Source organism: Pezoporus wallicus, unplaced genomic scaffold (genome assembly GCF_028554395.1).
Source record: "Pezoporus wallicus isolate ANWC-B61680 ecotype Strahan unplaced genomic scaffold, APGP_CSIRO_Pwel_v1 contig_3817, whole genome shotgun sequence".
NCBI classification, from domain to species: domain Eukaryota; kingdom Metazoa; phylum Chordata; class Aves; order Psittaciformes; family Psittacidae; genus Pezoporus; species Pezoporus wallicus.
The window spans coordinates 5,026,179-5,052,836 of NW_026635157.1; the positions used below are offsets into that span (position 1 = coordinate 5,026,179).

Here is a 26,658-nt window from a genome sequence, read left to right on the forward strand (position 1 = left end):
TTTAGTAGGTGCATTTGACATAAATACAGCTCCTGGTTTCCTAGTAATCTTATGTTCAAAGTTTTCACTGAAGTAAAATGTCCTGGTTTAAAGCAGGCAGATAGTGCAGTTAGTGTGGCTGGGGGAGCTGGCTCCTGGACCACATTCCTACCGGGAAACCTGGCTTTGGCCCCCAGCCAGGCAGGACTTTGCACCTCCTGTCAAACGATGTGCTCAACGCAACTCCCATCCGGCTTCTGATCTGTGTAGGTGGGCTCCTCTTTGTCACTCCAGTGGAGCTGAACCTTGCCAAAGTTATTAAACAAAACATGCATTTTTATCATCCTTACTTCCTTAGTTTTAAATACATAGTACTTCAAATATAGGGCATTTCTGTGTGTTGAATAGTATAAGTCTGGTGGAGAACAATATGCAAAACTATATATATGGTGTTTTCTAAAGGAGAAGCATTAATTGGTGGAAAATGGAAGTCTGTTGTTGGCTTAAGCTAGGCTGTGGATGCAGGTGGATGATCTGGAGGCTTGACTGGAAAAAACAGAATGCACACTAGCTTTGCAGTGTCTTTGATTTCTCCAGGTAGGCCAAAGTACCGTTCGTGGGGGAAATGGGGTGGGAAGAGAGAAGAAACCAAGAGCTGTCTTTGACAGTATGGATGGCAGCTCAAACCAAACCAGAAATTATTATGTTGGTTCTGGAAAGGGATTTATTTTCCCCAGGGGAGTGACTCTGACCAAACCTAAGCCACCAATAATCCCTGTAATTAGTTTATACGTGTTTCATAGTGTAGGTTGAAAAATTGTATAGAATGTTCTGCAAATAGCAGGACACAGAATGGCTCGAACTCTGTAATGGACGTCTCTGTCCAGAACAGAAAACTGTTGGAAGTATATTAGCATCATCTTTTGCTCACAAAAAACGCAGTGCTGTTACATTTCCATGACTGGCAGATTTCTTCCCTAAAGATACTGTCAGTAGAGGGTGTATGGAACAGAAAGAATACTCCCATCTTCTAGAAGTTTCTTCTTCACCACTTGCAAAGTTGTCTAATAAGGAGTAAAGTATTTTTCTTTGAAGGTGGCTAATTACTTTATGCTCTCCCGATGAGGAATATTCCCTCTCTTCCTTGCTTCTGCTTCTCAAGATACACATTTTCCTTTACATCTGTGCTTGTACACTGGCATCATTATTGACATCGATGATATTGTTCTTGCTCCCTGTTTTCTGTGCCAGTCTTTTCAGTGATACTGAGATTAGCCTGTGGTCTGGTGATTGTCAGACAAGTGGCAAATCGTGGCAGTCATGGAAGTCTTTGGTCTGTAGGTTTCTTCTTCGAGAAGGCAGCCATACATTCTTGAGTAGTGTCCCACTGGTGTTAACTGATTTGGAAATCTACTTGCATTTTACTACATTTCCTTGTACCTGCGTGGTGACACCCTGACCAAGATTTTGTTCTGGTCCCTGAACCATTTAAGGAGAGGCCCAGAATTTAAAAGTATTAGCTGGAGAGAGGCATTGAAAGGGGATTTGCCAATGGGATTCACGGATAATCCAGGCTTAACAAAGGTGTAGGAATGAAGAGGGACATCAGCAGCTCTCTTTTTACTGATTCAGGAAGGTGAGCCTGCATTAGTTTAGATTTGCAGTTATTCTTCCACATGCTAGAAACCTAAGTAAGTACTTTGGAAAGACTTATGCTCATGTTCTTCAAAATGTGGTTGCTCAGAACTATTAAGACACAACATCATTTTTTTCCAGTGATGGATAAGTGGAATGTTCAGGTCTCTACTGTAAAGAATAGAAAACTTCAGCATCTATACTTAATATCAAGAATTTCTTATGACTCCTTTTTTTTTTTCCTACAGGAAATTTGAAGACAGTCATGCCTATTAGATGCTTAGAAGATGCAGGTAATTGCTTTATTCTAAAAAAAAAAAACCAACCCAAACAACATCAAAACATATATTCCCATTATCTGTATGTTTTCCTGCACTTTGCTTATGTTTCTTCAAGCCAAATTCAATTTTCCTGTTACAGGAATGAAAAGTATTCCAATATCTCTAACACTGCTCTTTTTTATCCTTTTCCTTGCTATTTTAATATCATGACAGGCTTTATAATTCTCAGTGTTTCATCCAGAAAATTTCATGTGTTTGGATAATATGAAAGCAGGAAGCCTACATTGTTCTTCAAATTCAAATGCTGTACTTTTCTATGAAAATCATCTCTTTGAGCTTTTCTTCTTTATAATAGAGCTGTGGAAACCTATTGCATTTAAACGTAGAAAGTACATGCATAGCTGGATGGAAGTGTTTCGACACTGAAATCATAAATGCTAAAGTCACATAAATACAGTCATAGCTCATTTCTGTAATGCATGTTTTACCTCTAGCAAGACATTCTCACTAAGATTTAATTAGTGATTGGAAGATGGAGGTGTGGAAAGGTACCAATGGTGCTGTATTTGGAAAGCTTATTTGATACCTTTTTTGAGTGTTTAAAAGTAGTTTAAAAGGGTGATAAACACCTTCTTGTAAAAACAGTTAGATGATCTAAGGTAAAAAGTGCCTCACTTTAGCCATCTTATGAAGTTGATATATACTCCAAGGTAGTTGTCTAGGATTTCTGCCTAGCTGACAGTGAGAAACAGGCAGCTCCATCATGGAGGTACCTGTGCATAAACATCCCCTATGTTTGAAGCAGCCATCATAATATGTAAAGATTCCTCTGGAGGTACTGATCACTCTCCTCTGACAGTACTAATCACTCTCCTCTGACTTCAGAGGAGGGCCCGGTGACTAAAGTGCATGTCTGAACTGTAGGTGGGTAATACTGAATAAGGTAATTCTCACCCATGGTGTTAGGACTCTGTTCTCAGCTGTGATTTGCTATAAGACCTGTGAAAGTAGGTGGTGGACTTTCTGAGAGTTAAGCCCTTAAACTATCATCTCCAGAAAGCCTTCCCATGCTACTGTTTAATTTGGAAAGTGTAGATCTCTGTTTTCTATTCCTAGGGCTTTTATTGAGTAGTGATTATGCTTGTGTGCAATCTCTGGAGCCAGACTTCACTGTGTCTGCTCACAAAAGGGAATTTTGTGAAATGTAGTTACCTTTGCTTAAGTCCCTCAATACTTTTCATGTAACGCTTAATAGAAGAGCAACTGACTGCATCAATGTTATTTAGCATGGCTGTATTAATTGGTGTGTGGGGTTTCTTTGTTTTTGATTTTTCCATACAGATAGCTGTGTCAAAATGGAGGAGATGAAGCGAGCTTTGCTCTAGTAGATCACAAATATTTCTGGGTCATTCTGCATCTCAGTATTTAATAACAATGGAAAATGTCCAAATGCTATAACAAGTCTTTGAAAATACATAATAAATGTTTAGGAAAGTTCCTGCCATGAACAGAACTGTATAATACTCACATTAGTGTACAGACACAAATCTAATGCCTATAGACTACTGCGTGGAAAGTTCCAAAGAGAAAGAAAAGTCTGTGAATTTGCAACAGCCCTGGAAAAATGGCAGCAACAAAACTTTAAAAAGCACAGCTTTGGACACACTCCATGTATCTGCACAGCTTTCAAGTGAACTAGCACTTAAGACCTTGTGTAACAAAATGGACTCTGGGGACACAGCTGTAGGGCAAAAAGCTACCTCAAGGTCTGGAGAAACTGCTAAAGTACCAAGTAGATGGAGGCAAGAACATTCAGCTGTTATTAAGATGAGCACTTTTGGCAATCAAGAAGTACAGAGGCAACCACAAATAGATCACGAGCAAATAGGAAACACAGCATCAGCACAACTTTTTGGTTCTGGGAAATTGGTATCATCAAATGAAGCTGCACAGCAAGTCACAGAGAAGCAATACTCACAGCATCGTCCAAGTCCTTACTCATGTCAACATTCACTTTCTTTCCCACAGCATTCATTGCCACAAGGCTTCTTGCACAACATAAAGCCACATCAGAGCTTGGAAGGCCCTCCGTGGCAGTATCCTAGCCATTTGCAGTCAGTTGCTTCAGAGGACTTGTTTCCTTTTCATATGCATAGCCATAGCGGAGGTTTCTCCAGGAAGAAGATTTCAAGTTTGAACCCTGCATACAGCCAATATTCACAGAAATCTTTAGAACAATCAGAAGATGCTCACAAAAAGGAACACAAACCCAAAAAGCCTGGCAAGTACATTTGTCCTTACTGTAATCGGGCTTGTGCCAAACCTAGTGTACTTAAAAAGCATATTAGGTCTCATACTGGGGAGCGACCATACCCTTGTGTTCCTTGTGGTTTCTCCTTCAAGACGAAGAGCAACCTTTACAAGCACAGGAAGTCACATGCCCATGCAATCAAGGCAGGATTGGTACCTTTCACAGAGTCAGCAGTCTCTAAATTGGACCTAGATGCCAGTTACATTGATGTGGAGGCTGAAATACATTCAGATGGCGAGCAGAGCACGGATACTGATGAAGAGACCCCACTCCTAATGGAAGGGTCTGACAAACTGAGCCCTGTCCCACAGCTCCCCCTGGACATCGGTAGCAGGAGCAGTTTTCACTCCTCCATGGAAGAGTCCTTGGTGGGGCCAATGAAAGTGCCCATTTTGATTATCCCTAAAAGTGGAATTCAGTTACCCAGTGAGAGTTCACCATATATTGGCTCTGATATGTTGCAAAACCCGTCCTTAAGTACCAAGTCTGATGACTCTCATACAGTTAAACAGCGACTTGCACTAAGACTGTCAGAGAAAAAAGGGCAAGATTCTGATCAGTCGTTAAACCTCCTGAGCCCACACAGCAAAGGAAGCACTGACTCTGGTTATTTTTCCCGCTCAGAAAGTGCTGAGCAGCAAATTAGCCCACCAAATACTAATGCAAAGTCTTATGAAGAGATCATCTTTGGGAAGTTCTATAGGATTAATCAAAGGACAGCACTAACAGTAGCCACAACAAATCAGGAACACAGTTTAATGGGTAGAAAGGGCAAAGCAGAGCCATTACCTCTTTTAAATAACAGATTAGATATCAAGATGCTGGAGGAACATATTACTCAGCTGACTCCAAATAAAGAAGAACTCATTGACTCCAGTAATTTGAGCACTATTAAATCTACACAAGTTTATCCAGGCGGCAGTATAGAATCTAAGCAATCCCAGACCACTACATCATCCATCAAAAATGAATCCAGTTTGTACCAAGTCAGTCTCCAGGGTGACATGCCTGTCCTTCTAGAGCCTCCAGTAGATTCCTCTCCTCTTATTAGAAGTAACTCCATGCCAACCTCTTCTGCAAACAACCTAAGTATTCCCCCATCTCTGAGAGGAAGCCATTCATTTGATGAGAAGATGACTGGCTCAGATGATGTATTTTATCCTGGGACAGTGGGAATATCCCACCAAAGGATGTTGAGAAGGCAGGCTGCCTTTGAATTGCCCTCTGTGCAGGAGGGACACTCAGATTCAGACTATCATGGAAGACCAGGGAAAAATATCATTATTGCTTCCAGTAGACAAACAATAGGTGACAAAGGACCATTCTTAAAAGAGAAAACCTTTTATGACTATGATGCCAGTGGAAAGCACTACAGAAAGTGGGAAGAATTTGAAGCTCAGAAGCAGAGCTACAGGGACTCGCCATCCTTAGGAGGTATGAGCAAGGTGGGAGAGTACTTTGTTGATCCATTCGGACAATCCCAGGCAGTGCCATCCATGCTTGGAACAACTTTTGAAAACAGAAAGCGCAGGAAAGAAGAGAGTGTTGGAGATGAGGAAGACAGCCCCATGCTTTGCAGCAGTACTACTGGAACCACTGGGGGAATTCAGCCTTTGGACTTAGATCCCAAATCCCAAATTCAGGATGTGCCAAGGAGTGGGTTTGCCCTTCAAGGTCTGGACAATGCTGCCCATTGCCATGCTGAGCGTTTTGAAATCTGCAGGCCTTACTTGCAGTCTGGAAGCCCGGCTGCTTCTCTGGAAGACTCACCCTTAACTGCAGAACAAGAAAAGACTGCAGAATCACTGGCCAGAAAGCCCCCTGGAAATGTCATTTCTGTCATTCAGCACACAAATTCATTGAGCAGGCCAAACTCATTTGAAAGGTCTGAATCTACAGAAATTATTGCATGCCAGCAGGAAAAGATCTATTCACCACCTGAAACATGTGAAAGTGAGATTTGTGAGTCCCCAATGAGCCCAGACCGAGCTCCACAAACAGAAACTGCTGAAACCAGTAAGCCATCTCCATCCCAGCAGCCTCAGCCATATCATATGCAACCTAGGCTGGTTCGCCAGCACAACATCCAGGTACCTGAAATTCGTGTCACAGAAGAGCCAGATAAGCCTGAGAAAGATAAAGAAGTGCAGAGTAAAGAGCAAGAGAGACCCACTGAAGAATTCCAGTGGCCTCAGAGAAGTGAAACCCTTTCTCAACTTCCAGCCGAAAAGCTACCACCCAAAAAGAAGCGTTTACGACTGGCTGACATGGAGCACTCCTCTGGAGAATCCAGCTTTGAGTCCACAGGTACAAGCCTCTCTCGCAGCCCTAGCCAAGAAAGTAATTTGTCCCACAGTTCAAGTTTCTCAATGTCCTTTGAAAGAGAAGAGAACATGAAGCTCATCACACCTTCCAAACAAGATGAGTTTGGAAAACAGTCTGAGTTTTTAACAGTTCCAGCCGGTGCTTACTCACTTTCCGTCCCTGGGCATCACCATCAGAGGGAAATGAGACGCTGCTCATCTGAACAGATGCCCTGTCCTCATGCTGCTGAAATCCCAGAGATCCGAAGTAAATCATTTGATTATGGGAACCTGTCCCATGCCTCTTCAGCTGGGACACCCACTACGGCACTGTCTCCATCCCGAGAAAGGAAGAAATGCTTCTTGGTTCGCCAGGCTTCCTTCAGTGGTTTTCCAGAGATCTCCCAGACTGATCAGAGTACAGAACAAAGTATAAAGCAGGAGCAGATGGAACATGCACAGGCTGGTCTTCGCTCCTCCCAGCTTGCCTGGCATCACTCTCCTTCCTCTGTACTTCACCCCATTCAGGTAGATGACTCTGGAAAACAGGCTATTGGCTCCTGTGCTCAACTTAGTAATAGCTCATCACACCTCACCCAGCAACAGGCTCTTCTTGCAGACAGCTCAGAAATGTTAAGGACTTCCTTGATCCAACAAGCACCTTATATTCCTAGCAAACATCCATCAGAGCAGCAGCAGCTATTTGCACATCAGGAAAAAGTCCCATTTGACCCTATTCATAGCACCTTGTTTCAGTTCTCCTATCCAGCTGTCTGCATGGTTCACTTACCACCATCTCAGCAGCCTGTCTTGTGGCAGTCATGCACAGAACCTCTACACTTCCAGCATCATTTTGTACAACAGCTGCAGAAATCTTATGTCAAACAGCCTTTCCAAACAGATGCTCCTCCAAGTTATCACCTGGAACATGTACCAGAGTATATTAGCAAGAAATCAGCTGATTATGTGCATGCTAAAGAGCAAGCATACCAGCATTACTCAGGAACATCTGGGCAGTATTCAAAAAATACTCTTGCTAAGTACCAGTCAGACCATAGCATTAAACCAACAGATACCTCCTCTGAGCAGCATCTTCAGACAGATTTTGACTCCCCAAGTGATGGATCTGTACAGTCTTTGCCAGGAACAGTTGTTCCTGTCAGAATTCAAACCCATGTGCCATCTTACGGTAGTGTCATGTACACAAGCATTTCCCAGATCCTTGGACAAAGTAACAGTCCTGCAATTGTAATTTGTAAAGTTGATGAGACTGTTTCTCAAAGAACATTGGCAACTAATGCAACCATGCAAGGAATTGGATTTAACATAGCTCAGATGTTGGGTCAGCATGGAGGGCTAGAAAAGTATCCTTTGTGGAAAGTGCCACAGACGTTACCGCTAGGACTGGAGCCACGAATTCCCCTGTGTTTGCCTTCCAGTTCAGACATGGCTTCTACCTTGGGAGGAGGCAAACGAATGCTTTCACCTGCCAGCAGCTTGGAGCTCTTCATGGAAACCAAGCAGCAGAAACGAGTCAAAGAAGAAAAAATGTATGGGCAGATAGTTGAGGAACTAAGCGCAGTTGAGTTAACTAACTCAGATATAAAGAAAGATTTCCCAAGAGTGCAGAAGCCTCAGCTAGTACGGCAGAGCTGTGCTACCGAGCCAAAAGAAAGTCTGCCATCCATGTCATCCTCATCACCACTGTCGTCCTCATCATCCCAAGATTTCCCACCTGTGAGCATGCCAGCACCTGATGCTTTCCCACCGAGCAGGGAGAAACTTTCCAGTTTTGATTCCACGTCACCAGGGCAGAAGTCCAGTGGCCCTTCGGAAGGAAGAGACTCGCCAGAAGAACTGGATGTGGATGAAACAGCTTCAGATATGAGCATGAGTCCACAGAGGTCTTCATTACCACCAGGAGAAATTCAGCCAGAAGACCAGCTGAAACATCAAAAATTGCCTCTTGGGATGTTAGTCCAGGTGTCATCCAATGGCAGTGGGAAAGTCACAGGCTCAACCATTCTCCTGACAGACGCAGCAGATTTTCAGCAGATCCTTCAGTTCCCAAGTCTGCGCACTACTACTACTGTGAGCTGGTGTTTCTTAAACTATACAAAGCCCAATTACATACAGCAACCAACCCTCAAATCTTCTGTTTATGCTTCATGGTGTATAAGTTCATGTAACCCAAACCCATCTGGGCTAAGTACAAAGACTACTTTAGCGCTTTTAAGGTCCAAGCAAAAAAACACCACGGAAATCTACACTCTGGCTGCTATGCATAGACCTGGAGCTGGTAAACTGACATCATCAAGTGCATGGAAGCAGTTTGCTCAGGTAAATAAGAGGTTTTAATAAAATTAAATTTGTGTATCTTTAGTTGAGAAAATATTAGTAAACTATGAAATGTAAGCTGGTGATTTTTTTAAAGAAAAAGATTCCCCATTGGGAAATGGGACATTGACATCTTCCCATGACAACTTTTGAGCTTAAATTTACTCTTCTGCAAGCTCTGCTACTTCTGCTGTCTCTCTCTCCATTTTCAACATCAGATGTAAAAAATGAGGCTTTTAAAGTCCTCCCTTCATGTGTGCCAGAGCCTGGTTAATTATCTCCTTTTATTTTGTCCTTTGTTTTTGCCATGTCCTGATTCAAACAGTATCAGGCACAAACAGTCATTTGCATTCGTAATTAAAGATTAAGTTAAAAATTAGTAGGGATCTTCAGTTCCATTTAATGTCTTTTACATACTTACTCTTCCTCACAAACTAAGCATTAGATAATGGTGCCAGGGAAAATTCTGTAATGGCAATAAATTACTTTCTAAAGTTTTTCCACCTCTATTTCCCAAGATATTTTTTTTTTTTTTTTCCTGAGGAAAGATATGGTGCTGTCTTTTCTGTCAAGACGCGTAAAAATTTGTTCATGCTGCCCTTTATCTTAGTTAAATTAAATGGGGCAAATTAATTCTTCTTATAGAGTTCCATCAAAATGAGAGTTTGGCTTTTACCTGGAATGTTACTTGAAATGAAGTGTGCGTTTATTGTGTGCTCCAGCAGTAACACCCTTCCTTGACTTTGTTCTACAGATGAAACACGAGCCATTCTTCTTGTTTGGCAGCAAGCTTGAAAAGAAAGTAGTGGGGAATATTATAAAAGAAAGAGTAAAAGGAGACATTCATGGAGATAAAGACATTACATCCAAACAAACTGAGCCGATACGAATTAAAATCTTTGAAGGAGGGTAAGAAAATACAACTGGAAATTTCAAGCTCAGCCTGTCATTTTAAAGAGATTTGAAAATTAATATGAATGAGTTCCGATGTGAACAGTCTCCTGTATTCCTGCCATGTCCTGTAGCTCCCAAATCTCTTCTTTTTTGTGTATATGTCAGTCTTAAAATAAACCACAGGGTACCTGTATACTTACTCTTGGCTCTACTTTGCTATTAGGACAGTTATATTTTCTGTCTGTGTGAGAGCACTCACTCAGAATTGTTACTTTCATTCCTTAGGTCAAAAAGAAATGGATAAACAGTTAACATTTAATGTTTGCTATACCATTTCTTTGTATTTAATGGCTTCAATGAGGTTATCTTTCCATTTTGAGATTCTGTGTACTTTCAAGCATTTGAATGGGTTAGCTAGGCATGCTTACTCTTAATTCTTGTAATTTTTTATTATTTACTGAAATTAGATTTTGGAGATAAAATGTGAGATGACAATGAAATCTATGCCTAATCCATAGATCTGTCATGTATGGTTGATAAAACTGTGTTTAATTTTACCATGGCTGTCTGTCACTCAAGTGATAACAAAACAAATAAAAGAGAGGAAAAAAGGAGACCCGAAAACCCATTAACATTGTTTGGAGGCGTGTGAAGCTCGTTATAAAAAGCAATGGAAACGGACACTTGTTTGCCTCAGCAGTATAGTCTAAAATGGAAGAAACTGTCTAGTTTCTTTTACAGAATTCTGACACGATGCAATTAATATGCCAGTTGTCAGTAGTGAATAGTCAGGTGGCTGAACAAGATGTGTTTTTCTGTCTTACCAAACTCAGATGGTCTCACAGCACTGTTTCACTGAGGTAACTAAACAGGTCAGGATGGAGAAGTGAAAAATTTGTACATACATTTCCTTTTCCTGTCAGTTTGTACCCTGTAAAAATCTCAGTTGTCTTTCATTAACATCATGTGTTTTAGTTTCATTTGAATAGTCTCCACTAAATTAACATTGGCATTTCTCTGTAGTCTGTAACACTGAAGGAGTATAGCCTACATCTCGCCTGAAAGACTGAAAATGTTATTTTGGAGATTGTTGTAGGTATGCTGACCCAGACACCCTGATCCTGGCTGTTCTCTGTAGTTGTACTTTGTCCCAATACCCAAGCCAGTAGTCTGGCTACACAAGAGTGAACCTAAGTTTGCAAGAAGTTTAAAGAGCTGCTGCTTCAACTACGCCCACTTTGGAGTATAAAATTTGCCTGCGTCCCACTGTGTATCATTTCTGAATTTGGATCACCCAGCTGAAGATAGTCTGCACTATGTAAGCTGAGTGATGAGAGGTCAAAAGAGTAAAAGTGTGCTAAGAAAAGCATCTTAAAGGAGGATTCAGGTCCATGCGAGCTGCTACAGATCACTCTATAAAATGCATTTACCATCTAATAACTTCTTTAAGAAACTTTGTATGTTACTTGCACCATCTCAGGTTTCCCTGTACACCAATAAGGTCTATGAAACTGTGTAAAGTCATATAATTTACATCTCACCTAGAAATGCCTTCTAGTAATACATAGCTATGTTTAGATACCCCTTTGAGTAAAACAAAACATAAGAAACCTTGATGTGCAGATTAATTTTGAGGGGAGTGGGACACGGACATACACATAATCTGTACAGTAGACTGGGACTTCATCAGTAGAAGCCTATGACTTGCAAAGTGAATGAAATGCTGTAGTATTAATCATAGAATCACAGAATAGTTTGGGTAGGAAGGGACCTTCAAAAGTTATCTAGTCCAACCCCTGTGCAATGAGCAGGGGCATTATGGGTCCGTTCTTTCCTTATACATCATCATTTTATTGTACATTTTATAGGAACTATTTGTGGAAGGGTAGAATCATTCTTTTCATTAGTTTGGCTATTTTTTAAATGGATTTAATATTCTTTAGATATTATAACTATGTCTTTCATTGTTTTCTGTCCTGATCTTTGCATTTGTCTTCCTCTTTAGGTTTTTGTTTATGACTTCTAACAGCTAGTTTTTTCCATGCTTGTTTGCTCTTGGCTGTTTAGAGCTGTTCTGTTCTCCTCTATTCTGCTCTAATCTCACCAAGCTCATCTTTGTATCATCTCAGCATGCACTGAAATAGTGCTCTGAACTGTGCAGCAAATGTCTGTCATCTTTGTTTCATGTTTTCTCCTCTGGACAGACAAGTGCACATGGTGATATCTTGTTTCAGCAGAGTGTTTTCATTTTGGTTTTCGTTTGACTTGGGGAGTGGATTTGCTTAAGCTTCTTGACTGCTTTCATTTTGTAAGCGTGAAGAAGGCAGTTCAGAATCCATAGTGGAGAAAGACCTGCAGTTGTCAGTTTTCAGTTGGTGGGGAAGCCTGTCCACCAGGCGGGGAAATGCAGCTGTGCAGCTGCCTTGTGCCAGAGGAGTGGAGAGCTCGTATGGCAGATGGGCGGAAAGCAAATAGATGTTGCTAGGGATGAGTGAAAGGCTGAAGGAACAAAATGAATGGGGTTGAGGCTAAAAGTGTAGATGTCACAGCACAGCACCACCTCACTGCACCAAAGCCTGTCGTGCCCATCCCAGCAAAATCAGGCTGTAAGGAGAGATGAAAAGAAGATAAAACTGCAGTCTTTCAAACAATATTGGGCATTTTGGAAGAAAGCTTGGACATAGCTGATGAAGCAGGGGATAGAGAAGTGACTAGGAATTATTAGCATGTACATATGAAGGAGAACTTGGGAAATGGAGCAGACAGAAAAGCAGAATCACAGAAATGCTAAACAAAAAAATCCTGCTAGAGAGATAGCTAGATATTAAATGACATTAGACTGTGCCAGTTTTGCCCAATGAAGGAAAAGGGAAAGGGCCATCTTTATTGGAAAGGAGATGAAAAAAAAAAATGTATTTAGGCATCCACGTTTTAAAAAGGAGCGGATGCGTTTAGATGTTTTCCAACTTGTTTGGAAATGGCCTTTAAGATCATTAAGTCCGACCTTTAACCCAGGACTGCCAAGTCCACCACTAAACAATGTCACTGAGGAATTCATCTAAACGTTTTTTGAACACTTCCAGGGATGGTGATTCTGGTCACTTCCCTGGGAAGCCTGTTCTAATACCTGATCACCCTTGTTTAATAGATAACAAGATGGACATAAGAACAGGACAGTGTTTTATGTATTTCTAAGATACTAGTTTCAGTATTTATATTGCCATCGATGTAGCTGAACATACGGAAGAAGTGTTCATCTAAGAAAAGCACACTTGAAAAAAGTTTCAGCTCTGTAACCCCAAAATTTCCACTTGCTTCTTGTAGAGTTATCATCACATTAACAGAATCTTTCACGTAGTCCCTTATTTATTTAAAGCACTGACAGTACCAACGGTATCTTGTGGGCTGCACATCCACAGGGTGACTGAAAGTACTTTGTGCTTCTTAGGTAGAGGGCAATGGAGGACAGAGGGCAGAAAAAATGTTATTTCTCAGTTCTTGCAATTTCTGGATTTTATTTAGGGTGAGTGAGGATGAAATTCTCCCCCTAGGGAATGCCCTGTGCTTTTCAAACCTCAGAACAGCTCCCCTGGGCCCTTTTAGATTTCATTGTTAACAATTTATCATGATAGTAAAGGCAATATACACCTTTAAATAGATTTCCATATCTTATTTATTATCTAACTACACACTATGTAATCAGCAAAAAATAGCATGGAATGCTTACGCCTGTGCTAAGAAAATTTCTTTTAACGGCTTTCTGCTAAGTATGCAGTTTGGAAGTTTCCCATTTTATTTCTGAAGCAGCACATACCTGAGTGAACTCAGCTTGGTGTCCCTTAGGGAGGGATCCATCTTCGGGAACTTCAGGCATCTGTAGTGAAATGCATGTCTTTGCTAGACATCTGCATTCCCTTTATGCTTAATGGGGAGAAACGGGAATTTTCAGGATGTGATTTATCTGATCCCAAGGGATAAATACACTAAAATGGTTAAATGGACCGTGACATAAAACACTGTTTTCAGTGGTGGTAGATGCCTGCATTGTACAAGACTACAGTTAACTGAAACAATCCAACCTGCAGACTTGTATTTGGAGTTGTGCTGTGTCTGTAGGAATAATAGCTAATCTGTTTTCTGACAAGGTGTTTATACTATTCTTACAATCTAACTCTTTGGTCTCATATTGTTAAAACACACTTGGGACCAGTGCATTCCCTGAAAGGCAAATACTTTGTGAGTTCCAGACTGAAAGTTCAGTAGTTCCTATGGACTTATGCAAATTTGTTTCGATTAGATGTATACAGGATCAGGATCAGATGCATAGAGGGGATGTTTATGCATGTATGTGACCTGGAGTCTCTGTGATTTAAGTGCTTGCTCCTTTCCAACAGGTATAAATCAAATGAGGATTATGTCTATGTCAGAGGTCGTGGCCGAGGAAAGTACATTTGTGAAGAATGTGGAATTCGTTGCAAAAAGCCAAGCATGCTCAAGAAACATATCCGCACTCATACTGATGTCCGGCCTTATGTATGCAAGTTGTGCAATTTTGCCTTCAAAACTAAAGGTACTTGACCCTTTTTGCTGAACTCTTGCCACTTCCCAAACAGATCTTGAGCTGTTTTGCTATCTGGGCTCCAAGCACCCTTTGCGATCAAGGAGAGAATTTTCCTCAGAACAAAATTATTTTATACAGGACTTCATCAAAGAGGTTCTTCTCTTCTGTTTAATTGATCCAGGGATTTTGCATAGCTTCATTGCGAGCTATAGGCTCTTGACTGGTCCATATGTCTGCAGAGAAAATGTAGTAGCATAAGAACCACCCTTACCAATAATACTTTCTGCCAAAAATGTTACATGGTGCAAATTTTGATTGCAGCAACACTTAAATGCTACCAGGATAATACTCTTGTTATGACATAATGTAGAAGCAGAGCATCAGCTGCTGAGGAAAACATGCCTTCACGGGCTTTACAGTGGGTCAGTTTCAAGTTTATAAATAATGTATGTCTCCCAGATGGGCCACTCCATCCACTGCGGCATTAATTATGAATAGAGATCTGATAGCTTGTGTTCACATGTATTTATCAGCCCAGAAAAAAGCTTCCATTTGTCACGCTGAGGCCACAGATAATTATATTCTTTGGAATCTGGATATGTGTTGCAACTATCTCCTTAAGAGAAAAAAAAAATCTTTTATTTTGGTAGCATTTCTTTGTAGCACAGCCCAAATGAGCCTTAAATTCTCAGTTTCTTCACTTCCTTTTGGTAGACAAGGGAAATGGATTCTGGTCCCAGTGCGATGAATTTACTTGAAGAGGGAGAGAGGAAACTGAAGGAAATTTCTCCCAAGATCCCAGCGCAGCTTCATGGCTGTTTTGAGGATTGAGAATTGTAATAGTTTCCATGACTCCAGCACTTCTTCCTCTGCCAAAGATGGGAATAGCTGATGGATGGTAGTAGACCCATCAAAATAATTTAAGATGAGAACTTTCATGGGGATGTAGAGACAAAGACAAGGAGCTGCTCGTTTGTAGTCCCAATAGACCATTTGGTGAGCTGTTCTTGGATCATTGTTTACATTTGACATCGCTGGAGGAATGGGCCTTGAGGAGGGACTTGAAGAAGGATTGTGGTTTTGCAGCTGTGTTCAGAGAGGGCATTCCAGGCAGAAGAGATGGCATGGAAAGAAATGTGAAATTGCTTGCTGAGGCTGGCATTTATGGCAGAGAAGAAGAAACAGGGAGGAGGTGGCATGCTATTGCACAAGAAGGGCATGAGTAGGAAGAGACTAAGTGACTAAGTTATTCACCTTCAAAGTACAAGAAATGTTTAACTGATGATTACTGCTTACGAGCAGTTGTCAGCCTCATAACTAGTGTTGCTATTTTGCTTGGACCTTCAGAGGTACTTAGGTTTTCAGTGTACACCTTGAGCACTTAGCCATGCAGAGGCACCAGTGGCCAAGTTAGACTTTTCATGCAGGCACAATAAAAAACTCCTTTTGGGAAGAGAAGTAATTTGAACTAGCTGAGACTGAAAGTTGCAAATGTGCCCAAAGTGGCTTATTGATTAGAGCTATATTCTTTTATCTCCAGGTTGTGCTCAATATTCTTTGCCATGAAATGTCTCTTGGGGCCAGTCTCAACCCAGTTTTCTTGTCTGTGAAAAAACAGACCAAGACAGGCACTCCAGAAAGTCAATAGTCTAGTGTTAGATTGCTCCCTCAGGGGAACAGGAGATCTGATTTCAAATCCCAGCTGTGTCTGGTTCAGATTCGTACTCCAAAGTAGGGAGCTGAACCTGGATTTCCCGCATCCCAGGTGAATGCAGTTAAGGACAGCTCCTCCAAGTCCAGAGATTGCAGGTAGATGGTAAACTTGAAAAAGTCTCCCATAAATGTCTTTTTTTGTGGGGTACTTTTCCTTCAAAGTGCTTTGAATATGCTGAACATTTGGAACCTACATATGAAGTACATGGAAGAGCACTCAGCTTGAAAGTACCACTGTGAAACTAGGAGTGTGAGCCCTGAATGGCTGGTGTGGACTGGATTTACTTTGATGCCCAGGCAGTCTGTACATACCACCAACACTGAGCGCGGGGATAGATAACATCAAAAAGAGAGTTTTTTAGCTTGCTGGGGTGCCTAAATGCCATGTGGAAAATTGGACAGATGCTTATATTCCTCTCAGGCCCTGAGTTTAAGTTTGACTTTTTTTTAATACAAAAACCCACTCTCATTAAAACAGGCTCTGAGGGCAGTGGGCTGGATGAGTCAGCCCTGTCTGTTGGGTTTTTTTCTTAAACTAAAAACCCCCATCTGCAGCATAACGAAGTTAAGATACACCAAAACCTGACTTGGAGAGTGATCTTTACTGTTGTCCATTAATTAAATTAATCTCTGACCCATAGGAAATCTGACAAAACATATGAAGTCTAAAGCACATATGAAAAAATGCCTGGAGCTCGGAGTATCAATGACATCCGTAGATGATGCTGAAACTGAAGAAGCAGGTATGTCAGAATGATTTAATTTTAGTTGGAATGGCCTCTGGAGTATGCAAATAACTCACTGCACTTTAGCACAGTGGATGGCATGGGAAAATATATTAAAAGTATTTGGGGTATTTTTTAATTAAGAGGCATATTTTTAATAAACAGGAAGTATAAAAAATAAATCCAATCCATGTGTCTGAATTCCATTTTGTATTAAGATACATGAGGAGGAGCTAGAAATAAAAGTAGGATCTGTCATCTTCTATCTCATACAAAGTTCCTAATCTTTTTGATTTAGATATGAGAGGTGGGAACTTTTAGTGAAGTTGCAAGATGGGATAGGATGAATTTACTTTTTATACTTCAAGTATAGATTGTAAAGTTATTACTATGAAAAATTATGGTTTGAGAGTATGAAGAATGTCGTTATGCAGCCATCCCAGATGAAAAGCATCTAGCGATGGCAGTAGGTGTCCTGGGTGGGGAATGAATGTGGTGGAAGGTGTAAGAGATGGGGTATGTGCTCACCATTTTGACTTGCTGTGGCTCTTTCAGAAAACATGGAGGACATGCAGCAGGAGGCAGAGAAGAGTAGCAACCTAGCAGGCCTGTCAGCAGAACACCAGTTTTCTGACGCAGAGGAGTCAGACGGCGAGGATGGTGACGACAATGATGATGATGATGAAGATGAGGATGATTTTGATGATACTCAGGGAGACTCGACACCAAAAACCAGATCAAGAAGCACCAGCCCACAGCCCCCTCGGTTCTCCTCCCTGTCAGTGAACTCAGCTGGGGCATCACAGGGGGCTTCCCCTGAGGGCTCCCTTCCTGTGGGACACTCCTCCCTCATCAGTTACTTGGTCACCTTACCTAGCATTCAGGTTACTCAGCTTATAACACCAAGCGACTCCTGTGAAGACTCACAGATGACAGAGTATCAGAGGTTTTTCCAGAGTAAGAGTACCGATTCAGAGCCCGATAAAGACAGGTTGGACATACCCAGCTGCATGGATGAGGATTATGTGGTTTCATTAGACCCTAGTTCATCTCCGAGGGACCTCTCACCTTCCAGTCAACAGTCATCACCCGGCTACGATTCTTCCCCCTATAGAGATAACTCACCAAAGAGGTATTTAATGCCAAAAGGGGATTTGTCACCCAGAAGGCATCTGTCACCCCGAAGAGATATTTCACCCATGAGGCACCTTTCCCCACGGAAGGAGGCTGTGCTGAGGAGAGAGTTATCACCAAGACGGGATGTGTCACCAAGACGTCACTTGTCACCAAGGAGACCAATGTCACCAGGGAAAGATGCATCTGTTCGAAGAGATTTATCTCCTAGGCGAGAGAGGAGATACATGGCCTCTGTTAGAGCAGCATCTCCACGGAGGGGCTTATACCATAATCCAGCATTGTCCATGGGTCAATATTTACAGTCCGAATCTTTTCCAGTGGGGCATTCAGTAAGTATGAAAGAATATTTTCACTCCTGTTATCAGAAACAGTATACTTTCCTAACTTGTGCACGGTATTTTCAGCTTTTTAGAAGAAGAAGGCATAAGCTTTGAGCCCTGACGGGATGTCCTGGAACAAATACAACAAATTTGGAATAGACAGGGACCACGTCAAGCTGTTGATTCAGTTAGTTGCAATAGAGTCTGTCTAAGTGTTAAATTTTCACTCGGTTCAAACCTGAGTAGCTCCATTACCTTCAGAGAAGTTAGGCTGGCTTACCTTAATTGCCCCATTTTTATTATATTCATTATATATATTGTATTATATTATATTATTTTTAAGTGGTCCAGGAAGTTTATATGGCATTTGGGGCTTGTTTCTTCACTGTAAAACCTTTTACTTTTCAGACCGTCAGATGGGATCGAGCCCAGATCAGGACTTAAGGCCCTGATGCTGCAGTGTAGTGCCCATCACTGAGTATTGTTTAATGGAATAAAAATCTAAAATAAATGGAACCTCTGGGAAAACAGGGTGCCCATTGAAATCAGGATCTGGAGTTTAAAGGATACTATTGAGTAAGGATACAGGAGCAGGCAGCTGTCTGCCCTGCAGAAAGTGCTATCACAAACTGTCCCTGTTTTGGCAGGGACAAAACCATCTGGGTGGAAAGGGAGATATGCAAAACCTGCACAGCTGCTGGTCTGTGCCGTTCCGTTTTGGTAAATCAGCTCTGTGAAACTGCCGTCTTTGCACTTTTAACTGGTCCTAGCATTCACAAAATACTCTCTCCACAAATAGATCTGGTCTTTAGAGTTAAGGAGTGGTCTCACTATATATTATTTAGTTACTTATTTAGTATGTTCCCCTCACCGTGCTTGATGTTTCTGCTGCTCTCTCACTGCCAGCCTCACCACCCCGTATGTGTGGGTTTAACCCAGGCAAGCTATGAGAGGCTCACACTGCCCCAGGGCTCCTGCCTCTCTGTTCTCCTCCTGGCAGGGCTCTCTCATCCCTGCTTCCCCATTGACAGTCTTCTTGGCTCTTTGTGTAGTCTTTGTGGTGCTTCTCAGGCACAAGATGCCACCAGCCTGGAATATCCGGAAGTGGCTTCCAGCTTTTCAGGAGAAAAAGGGAAAGCTGCAATGTGAGCAGCCATATGTGTAGATAGTCTCCCACATCTTGGACATGGGCCCATGACCTAGTGAGTTGTTGGAGAGAGTAGCAGAGAGGGGTGACTGACTAAATGGCCCTTGAGGAAGGGCATGCTGAAACCCTGCCGCACTCTCATAGGGATGATCACTGTGTAACAGAGAGGATAGAAATCCTGCCAGCAGTTCTACCAACAGAGTAAGGAAGTACAACAGAGGATAAAGAGCCACCAGTCATGATGTCTTAGTATCAAATGGAAGGGATTATGTGAGATGCTACAGCTGACATTGTGCAGGGACTCCCAGTCCCTAATGTCCACATGACACATTTCCACTGGTATCCTGTAGCAGAGATTTTGGATGTGTCATAATGCTGGCAAAAGGGTATGTAACAGTCACCCTTGGCCATCTGACAGTTCTTGCTGTAATGTTTGCCTTGTGTGTTATACACACCTTCCAGCAAGGCGTTTAACACATTGTATGGACTCTTTTAGCACCCTTAGCTCCTTCTGTGGAAAGTCCACCATGCCAGATGGGCTTTTAACACTTGTTTTTGAGGTTTGATCAGCCATGTGGCAGTGAAAAACTCAATGTAAAAATCATTTGTCGTACAGAAAGTGTTGGTAACTCAGTGGCATGTTGAGTATTCTGAAAGAGAATTCCAGACCTCAGTACCGCCACCTGAATACAGACATCACTGTAAGTGGAGCCCAGGCAAATTTAAATGAGGAAATGACAAGTGAGGATGATGGCCCATCTTAACAAGTGACTGCAAAGAAGGAAAGACTGATTCCTCGCCTCTTGATGCCTTTCTGGAAGACATACTTTAGCCGAACAGTAGTTGAGTTTAGGTGAAACATGAGTTATTATACACAGTGTGTGGGAAGACAAATAACACCTGAGCTTGCTATAAATGAAAGCTGTCAGAGAAGAAAAAAGGAATAAAGGCTGTTTTTCACTTTCAGAGAAGTGAAATCCAGCAAATCAGAACACGATTAGCAACTGTATCAGTGATGCATGGGCCAGCTTAAAGTCATGCTTCCTCTTTCAGAGCTGTATTGGGTTCCCAGTCCTTGCAGGAATGAAGGTGGGTTTTGTGCTTCTGGTGCCTGCAGTTCCCAGAAGAGGCCAGTTTTCTTTCTTCTCCACTGAAATCAATGTGTTTGTTCTAGTTACTTCAGCCAGTGCTGATGTAGTTCCCCTTCATGTTGTTTCCCCTTGAATGTTCATGAGTTTTGGTGGTCTTGTGCAAAGAGCTTGTAAAGTGCTCCAGCATTGAAAGTACCACATAGGAAGCAGTTGAAATAATTTCTTCAGGAAGTGGAAAAGAGCATGGGGAAAGTAGCTGTTTTTGTTGGTTGTACAAAAATACAGAAAAACATACCTCTTTTTCTTTGGCAGTTAATAACAGGACGCACTCTTGCAACAGGTTACTTTCTGCAAAGTAGCCTGAGGCTCTGGTTGATGCTGATGGACATTTGGCTTTGGCAAATCAAATTGGCATCTTTAAATGTAAAGGCAGATCCTAACTGCTCTCCAGATACATTCATGATCTTCTCGTCTGCCAATGCTAGAGGTTTTTTGCCTTTCTGAGGAGGCTGGTGCTATTATTGAAGGGCTCTGATTCTTCTCGCCAGTCATTTTCTGCCAGTCCTGAGCAAGGAAGAGATGGGAAGGCTGCTTTTGAACGCTGCACCATGAATGCCTTTCTGTTACCATTTTAGTTTAGATCACGCAATGTCTCTTGTCACATTTGTGGTGCTTTGACCCACACTGCAGACCAGTCTTGGAGTAAGTGACCTGGATTATTTTCAGCTGAAATTAAATGGAAAAATGTGCTCCAGGAATGCAGCAGGTGCACTTAAATTTAAAGTAGGTATTCAAGTGAGTGAGAAGAGACCGTGTCAGGTTAGTCCAAAGCAGCCTTCCCCTCCAACCCCACAACATGTATATTGTTAACGTGGGATCCAGCACCAACAGTTCTACTCTGTTCCTGATTGTCCCCACTCCTAGTGCACCCTGCTACTTCCCAGCATGGACCAAAGCTTTTGCCTGTTCTTCCATTCCCAGAGCTAGACAAAATGAGTCTTTGAATATATCTTGCTATGAGCAGTCCAAACTTGTCTGTAGGAGGTAGCTTCTAGGAGGTAGTGCATTTTAGCTTGTGCTGCTGTTGCACATCTCATTTGTTTTGAAGTCTGAAATATTCAGGAGAGATGAAGGCCACCTCTATATCCACTTGCAAGTCAATAGTACTTAAGATCCTTTGATCATCCCAGACATAAGGATATTAAATCCCTTCCCAAGCACTCAATAGTTTATCATCTTCAGCGTTCCTGTGCAGAGAGCCAGTGTAAAACACTTAAAGTCCAGGTGAACTGTAAATAGGTCCACTGGTGTATGTGGGCTGTGGTGGTACATTCTTAGGACTGAAGACTGAGCTGATCCTGAAGCTGAAGTCCACACGTATTTATAGTCATTACGTCAGTAATATGCTGTATTATTGAATTTAACAATAGAGTTCAACATTTTCTGGTTTTTAACCTTTAAAAGCCTCAATTACATTAGGATGTGGTAATCAAAGAGATTGTTTTCCATTCGCCATCTTTTTGTAGGCTGTGGGCTGGGACTGCCAGGAGGACATCTGTGAAGTGTGCTTGGCTTTGAAAAGCAATCTTCCTCTTAATCCCCTGTGGCCTGTTTTGGGTCATGTACCAGATACAGGGTAAACCTACCTCATCACTGGGACCTTTGAAGCTGGATATGTCTTTGCTCAGGGGTGTGATGTGGCAGTCTGGCCTTATGACCAGGTCAGAGAGTTTAGTGTAAAGCTGCTACAGAATATAGTTGCTTGGGAAATTGTATGTCACCTGGAGTTGGAAGGAAATAGGCTAAATTGCAACAAATGCGAATGCATAGGAAACAAGCTATATTCCCATCGCCTGACAGAGTAACTTGTCTCACTGCACTGCACTCAACCCCTTCTGACTGCGCTGCAAAATGATCCTGTGACTTTTTGCACTGTGCTCAGTTGTGGGATCTAATACCCTGTCAACAGAATAAAATCTTTGGATTTTCAGGATGTTCATTAAAAGTAGGCAACTCCTCTAATAGTCTTTCCCCATGAATATGTATATGTGTGTCTGTTTGTAGGTATAAAAGTGCTAGCTATTGGTAAAGGAAATAAAAACAGGGCAAGAGATACGAACAGTTATTATTGCCTGTAACCATTTATGCTGGCCATTTCCAAACTCATCTGCCAGAGCTAGAGAAAGATAATCTGATATGTGCTTAGCCAGGCTTGGAAGGCATCCAGTGGGCATGCACACACTGTCACTGTCTGCGTGAAAATTAGGCATATGAGACATATATTGGATGATACTGCTGATCTCAAAGCATGCAGCAGTTTCTATCGTATTAGCCACCTATATCCAACAAGGACAGACTGTTTTCCTGTTCCCTTTTGGAACTGTGGTAGGGTACAACATGAAGTCAGTGTCTTCCTCAGTTAGAGATTTCTGTGTGACTGAGTTTGTTCTTTGATGAGTTTTGCTCTCCTTTTTTTTGGTTGCTTTTGCTCTATTTCCCTTAGCCCAATTTCACATGAGATGCAATAGTGATAAATGTCATGGCTTAGGAAGCAACTGAGAGGACAGTATGACAGAAACAGCTTGACAGACAAAAGACAGGGAAAAAAAGGAGGCAAGCAGCTGTGCAGAGGTGAGGTTAGTGATAGGAAGGACTGACAGGGTAGGTGAAGTATGTTTTGTGGCTTGGCAACTGCAGTTTATTCTGTAAATTTTTCCCCATTCAGCTGTATGTGCTGTCACTGTGCTTTCTTATGACAGTTTCTCTTTTATGAGACTCAAGCGTCTCACTTTCTGAATAGGACAATTCCCAACATAGATTAGCCTCTGAATAATAGCATCTCTTAAGTTTGTGTCTGATGATTATGGGTCACCCTTCCTGTCCCAGCTTTGATTTATATCAAACCAGACAAAGCATCTGAGCACAGTGAGATTGAGCCCCTGGGTAGCACAGAAACGGAATCTTTAATTGCCCCTTAAACCAGTTCCCCAGGATGGGGTCAAGAGGTTGCTTAATGCCTGGAGAGCTAGGATTTCCCAGCAGTGAAGTGCTGCCACTTAAATGAGTTGGCATTTAGCAGTGCAGTCCTCAGGCTGCCACACCAAGTCTGTGGTAGCAGTGCAGCTGTGGGGCAATTGGTAGGTGTCTGGACAATTTGCAGAGCAGAGATAAGCATGTTCATTCATTTAATTTCCTATGGGAGTCCCTGAGAGTTATGTGGCCAAATCCCACACATAATTATGAAGAAGTCATCTTGCACTTCTGTCATCGTTATTTCTCTGGTCAGCAATAAATGATACTTATTCATCAGATGGAAAACAGATTTTAAAAGTTAAGAATGAAAACAAGAGAAACCCAAAAGCCCAGGGCACATTTAACACTGGGTGGAGATGGAGCTATTTGTTCTTCCAAGCCAGGAACTAAGGGGAAGCTACTGAGAATGTCAATATTGTGAGAATGATTTTTATTAGCCATCACAAAATCCCTCATTCTTCTCAATCCCATTATGAGTGGTGAATCTCCCTGCCACAGAACCATCATTTTCACTCACAGCTTATGTCTGTGCTTTTGTTATTATTTATTGTTTACATTATAGATAGGCCAGAATGGCGCTCCATTGTCGTAATGGCATTGTCATAATTGGTCCTGAATTCCCATGGAAATGCCCATCCCCTTTCATCAAGGATTGGGTAAACCTTGTGGGGAGCAAGTGCCTTCTCTGAGGCTGCAGGGTCTTTAGCAGGCAGAAAGTACCTACCTGGAGTCAGATTTTTTCCCGTGCTGCTCATCAGCATGGGAGTGTTTGGATGTGTATTTCTCTGCAACAAGGTATTGATACCCAGTGTGGACTGCCAATACCAACACAGTTTGCACAGTCCTCTAAAAGGGCCAGATGGATCTCCTGGCCAAATTTCTCCTGGGGAATGAAACTCTATCTACCCCAAATTCTCTCTACAGTTTCAGTTGAATATAATGCTGTTCACTTCCTGACCTAAATTGCTGCATTGTATTGCTGAACACTTAACTAGCTGCTGCCTTTCACCTCAGAGGTATGAGGCCTGTGGGGCTGAGCTAAGCAAAACCACCTCTGTGTTTTGGATAAGCAATTAGTGGAGTTTTCCAAATGCTTTGGGATCTATCCGGATGAAAGGTGCCGCATGAATGGGAGGCTGTGTTAGACAGGAAGGCAGATAGGTGGTTTGGCAGCCGGACAGGAATTTTGCAAGTAGCAGTGCTGACATTTCTTTTGTTTTTTTCTGGTTACAGAGAAGGGGGTTGTCTCAGGGGCCTTACTTCAATGTGTATGGAGAAAAAGGAGGCATGGAGCACCGCAGGTCTAGCCAGTTCTCTGAAGATCCGAGTGACTACGTCTTCAGTCATCTTCCACTACACTCCCAGCAACAGATCCGAGCACCCATCCCCATGATGCCTATCGGTGGTATCCAGATGGTCCATTCAGTACCAGTGGCCCTTTCAAGTTTACATTCTCCGTCCACTCTGGCCCTGCAGAGGGAGTGCTCTGAGGATAAGCAAAGAGGAACTGCAGAAATCCTTACAAAAGAATCGTATAGTATTTCTAAGCACCACGAGAAACGTACCTCTCCACACAGCTTGCACCTCACCGCTCCCTCCAGTGCGCCCTCCTCTTCGCTGCAGTTGCTGGCGCAAAGCACGTCAGAGGACAGTGTTGTAGCTACCGAGAGGGAGCAGGAGGAGAACATACAGACTTGTACAAAAGCCATAGCCTCTCTGCGAATCGCCACAGAAGAAGCCGTTCTGCATGGGGCAGAGCAGCCTCACCAGAAACCCTTAGAAAGTGCACATTTTAGCATTAAACACTTTAGTGGATCTGAGCCGGGCCAGCCCTGTGCCTCAGCCACCCATCCTGACTTGCACGGTGGTGAACAGGACAGTTTTGGTACATCACAGACTGCATTAGCGCATCCCACCTTTTACAGCAAGAGCTTTGTGGACGTCCGGCAGCTGGGCTTTCACAGCAGGAGCGACCCCCCATCAAGCACACAGGAAAGAAAAGAGCTGTCATCTGAGAAGAGCAAGCCGCATTGATCTGAGATGCATGGTGACTTTCACCCGTACATTTACCCCACTTCCTTCTTTTTTTTTTTTTTTTCTAGAGATAGAAGTATTCAACTTTACAGCATGCCTGTTCTAAGTTACAGTAGTTTGCTATTATATATACTTTTGTTATATCAAAAGAATTAGATAAAATAACAAGTCATCATGAGCCTGACCAAAACTAAATTTGAAATTCTTATTGGGTCTGGTACTTTTAAATTGTACAGATGTTTGTGCCTTTTCTTTACTTTGCTTATATTCTTATAAGCATTTTTTTAGCAGTAATTTGTACATATTTTAGAATTTGTGTATCTGCTTTGTAATAAATGTAATTTCTTTCCTTTTTTGGACACTTGGATCTAAATGATGTAAAGCAAAACAGCATCAATATATGTGAGGTTGCACTAAAACATATTTTTATATGATTAAAACTGAACAGCTTTTATGTACAGCTCTGATTCTGTAATACTAATATTTATTTACTTTGTTTCATAAATTGTAAATTTTTTTCTTAATGTTGTGAATTGCTTTTCTATGTGAAGCATGGGATTTACTGTTGCGTAATTAGAACAAAATGTATATTGTAAAACAAGATATTTAAACTAGAGTATCTTATCTTATTCTGCACTTATGCATTAGTTAAAAAAAAAAAGATAAAGGATGTATCAGTCAGTTCTTAACTCTTGTAATTTTTTTTTGTCTCGTTTGCCGGATTGACTATAACTTAAGTGCTGATTGTGATTTTAAACTGATAGTACCGTAAAGCATTAAAGTAAAACAATGTGCTATTGTGAGTTTTTTCAAAGCTTTATAAAACAGTTATATATATATTAAAAGTATTTGGTCTTATGTGAACATGTTGATCTATATATTCCTTTAAAAAGCTATGGGAAAACATTCCACCCCATGTACATACGTGCATCACTGGTGCTGTCTGTCTAACTCACCAGGACAGGCGAGGTTTGCTGTGCTGCCAGGCACGGGGCCAGGGCACTGCTGACTGCCAGGAAGAAGAGTCCAGCAGCAGGGTGGCGAGGTCCGTATGGCCGCATGGGGCTGGGTGAGGAGCCGGCCCGCTGGCTGGACAAGCGGCATCCCGCCGAGCCCCAGCAGTCCCCTGCTCGCCAGGGCTGACTGTGGGGAGTAGC

The 26,658-nt window shown here is 42.0% G+C and overlaps 1 protein-coding gene across 6 annotated transcripts in view; it reads left to right on the plus strand.

The window, feature by feature from the left end:
* Window positions 1-26,365, plus strand: part of HIVEP2 (HIVEP zinc finger 2) — a 103,907-nt gene extending 77,542 nt beyond the window's left edge. For all 6 annotated transcript variants that reach the window (XM_057406936.1, XM_057406955.1, XM_057406963.1 and 3 more), the window contains 7 exons: window positions 1,863-1,907; window positions 3,237-8,849; window positions 9,601-9,755; window positions 14,135-14,310; window positions 16,656-16,757; window positions 17,295-18,205; window positions 24,701-26,365. In XM_057406936.1, the coding sequence (XP_057262919.1) occupies window positions 3,447-8,849; window positions 9,601-9,755; window positions 14,135-14,310; window positions 16,656-16,757; window positions 17,295-18,205; window positions 24,701-25,501 (7,548 nt within the window). In that variant the 5' untranslated portion in view covers window positions 1,863-1,907; window positions 3,237-3,446 and the 3' untranslated portion in view covers window positions 25,502-26,365. The remainder of the gene's footprint in view (window positions 1-1,862; window positions 1,908-3,236; window positions 8,850-9,600; window positions 9,756-14,134; window positions 14,311-16,655; window positions 16,758-17,294; window positions 18,206-24,700) is intronic.
* The last annotated feature ends 293 nt before the right edge of the window (window positions 26,366-26,658 follow it).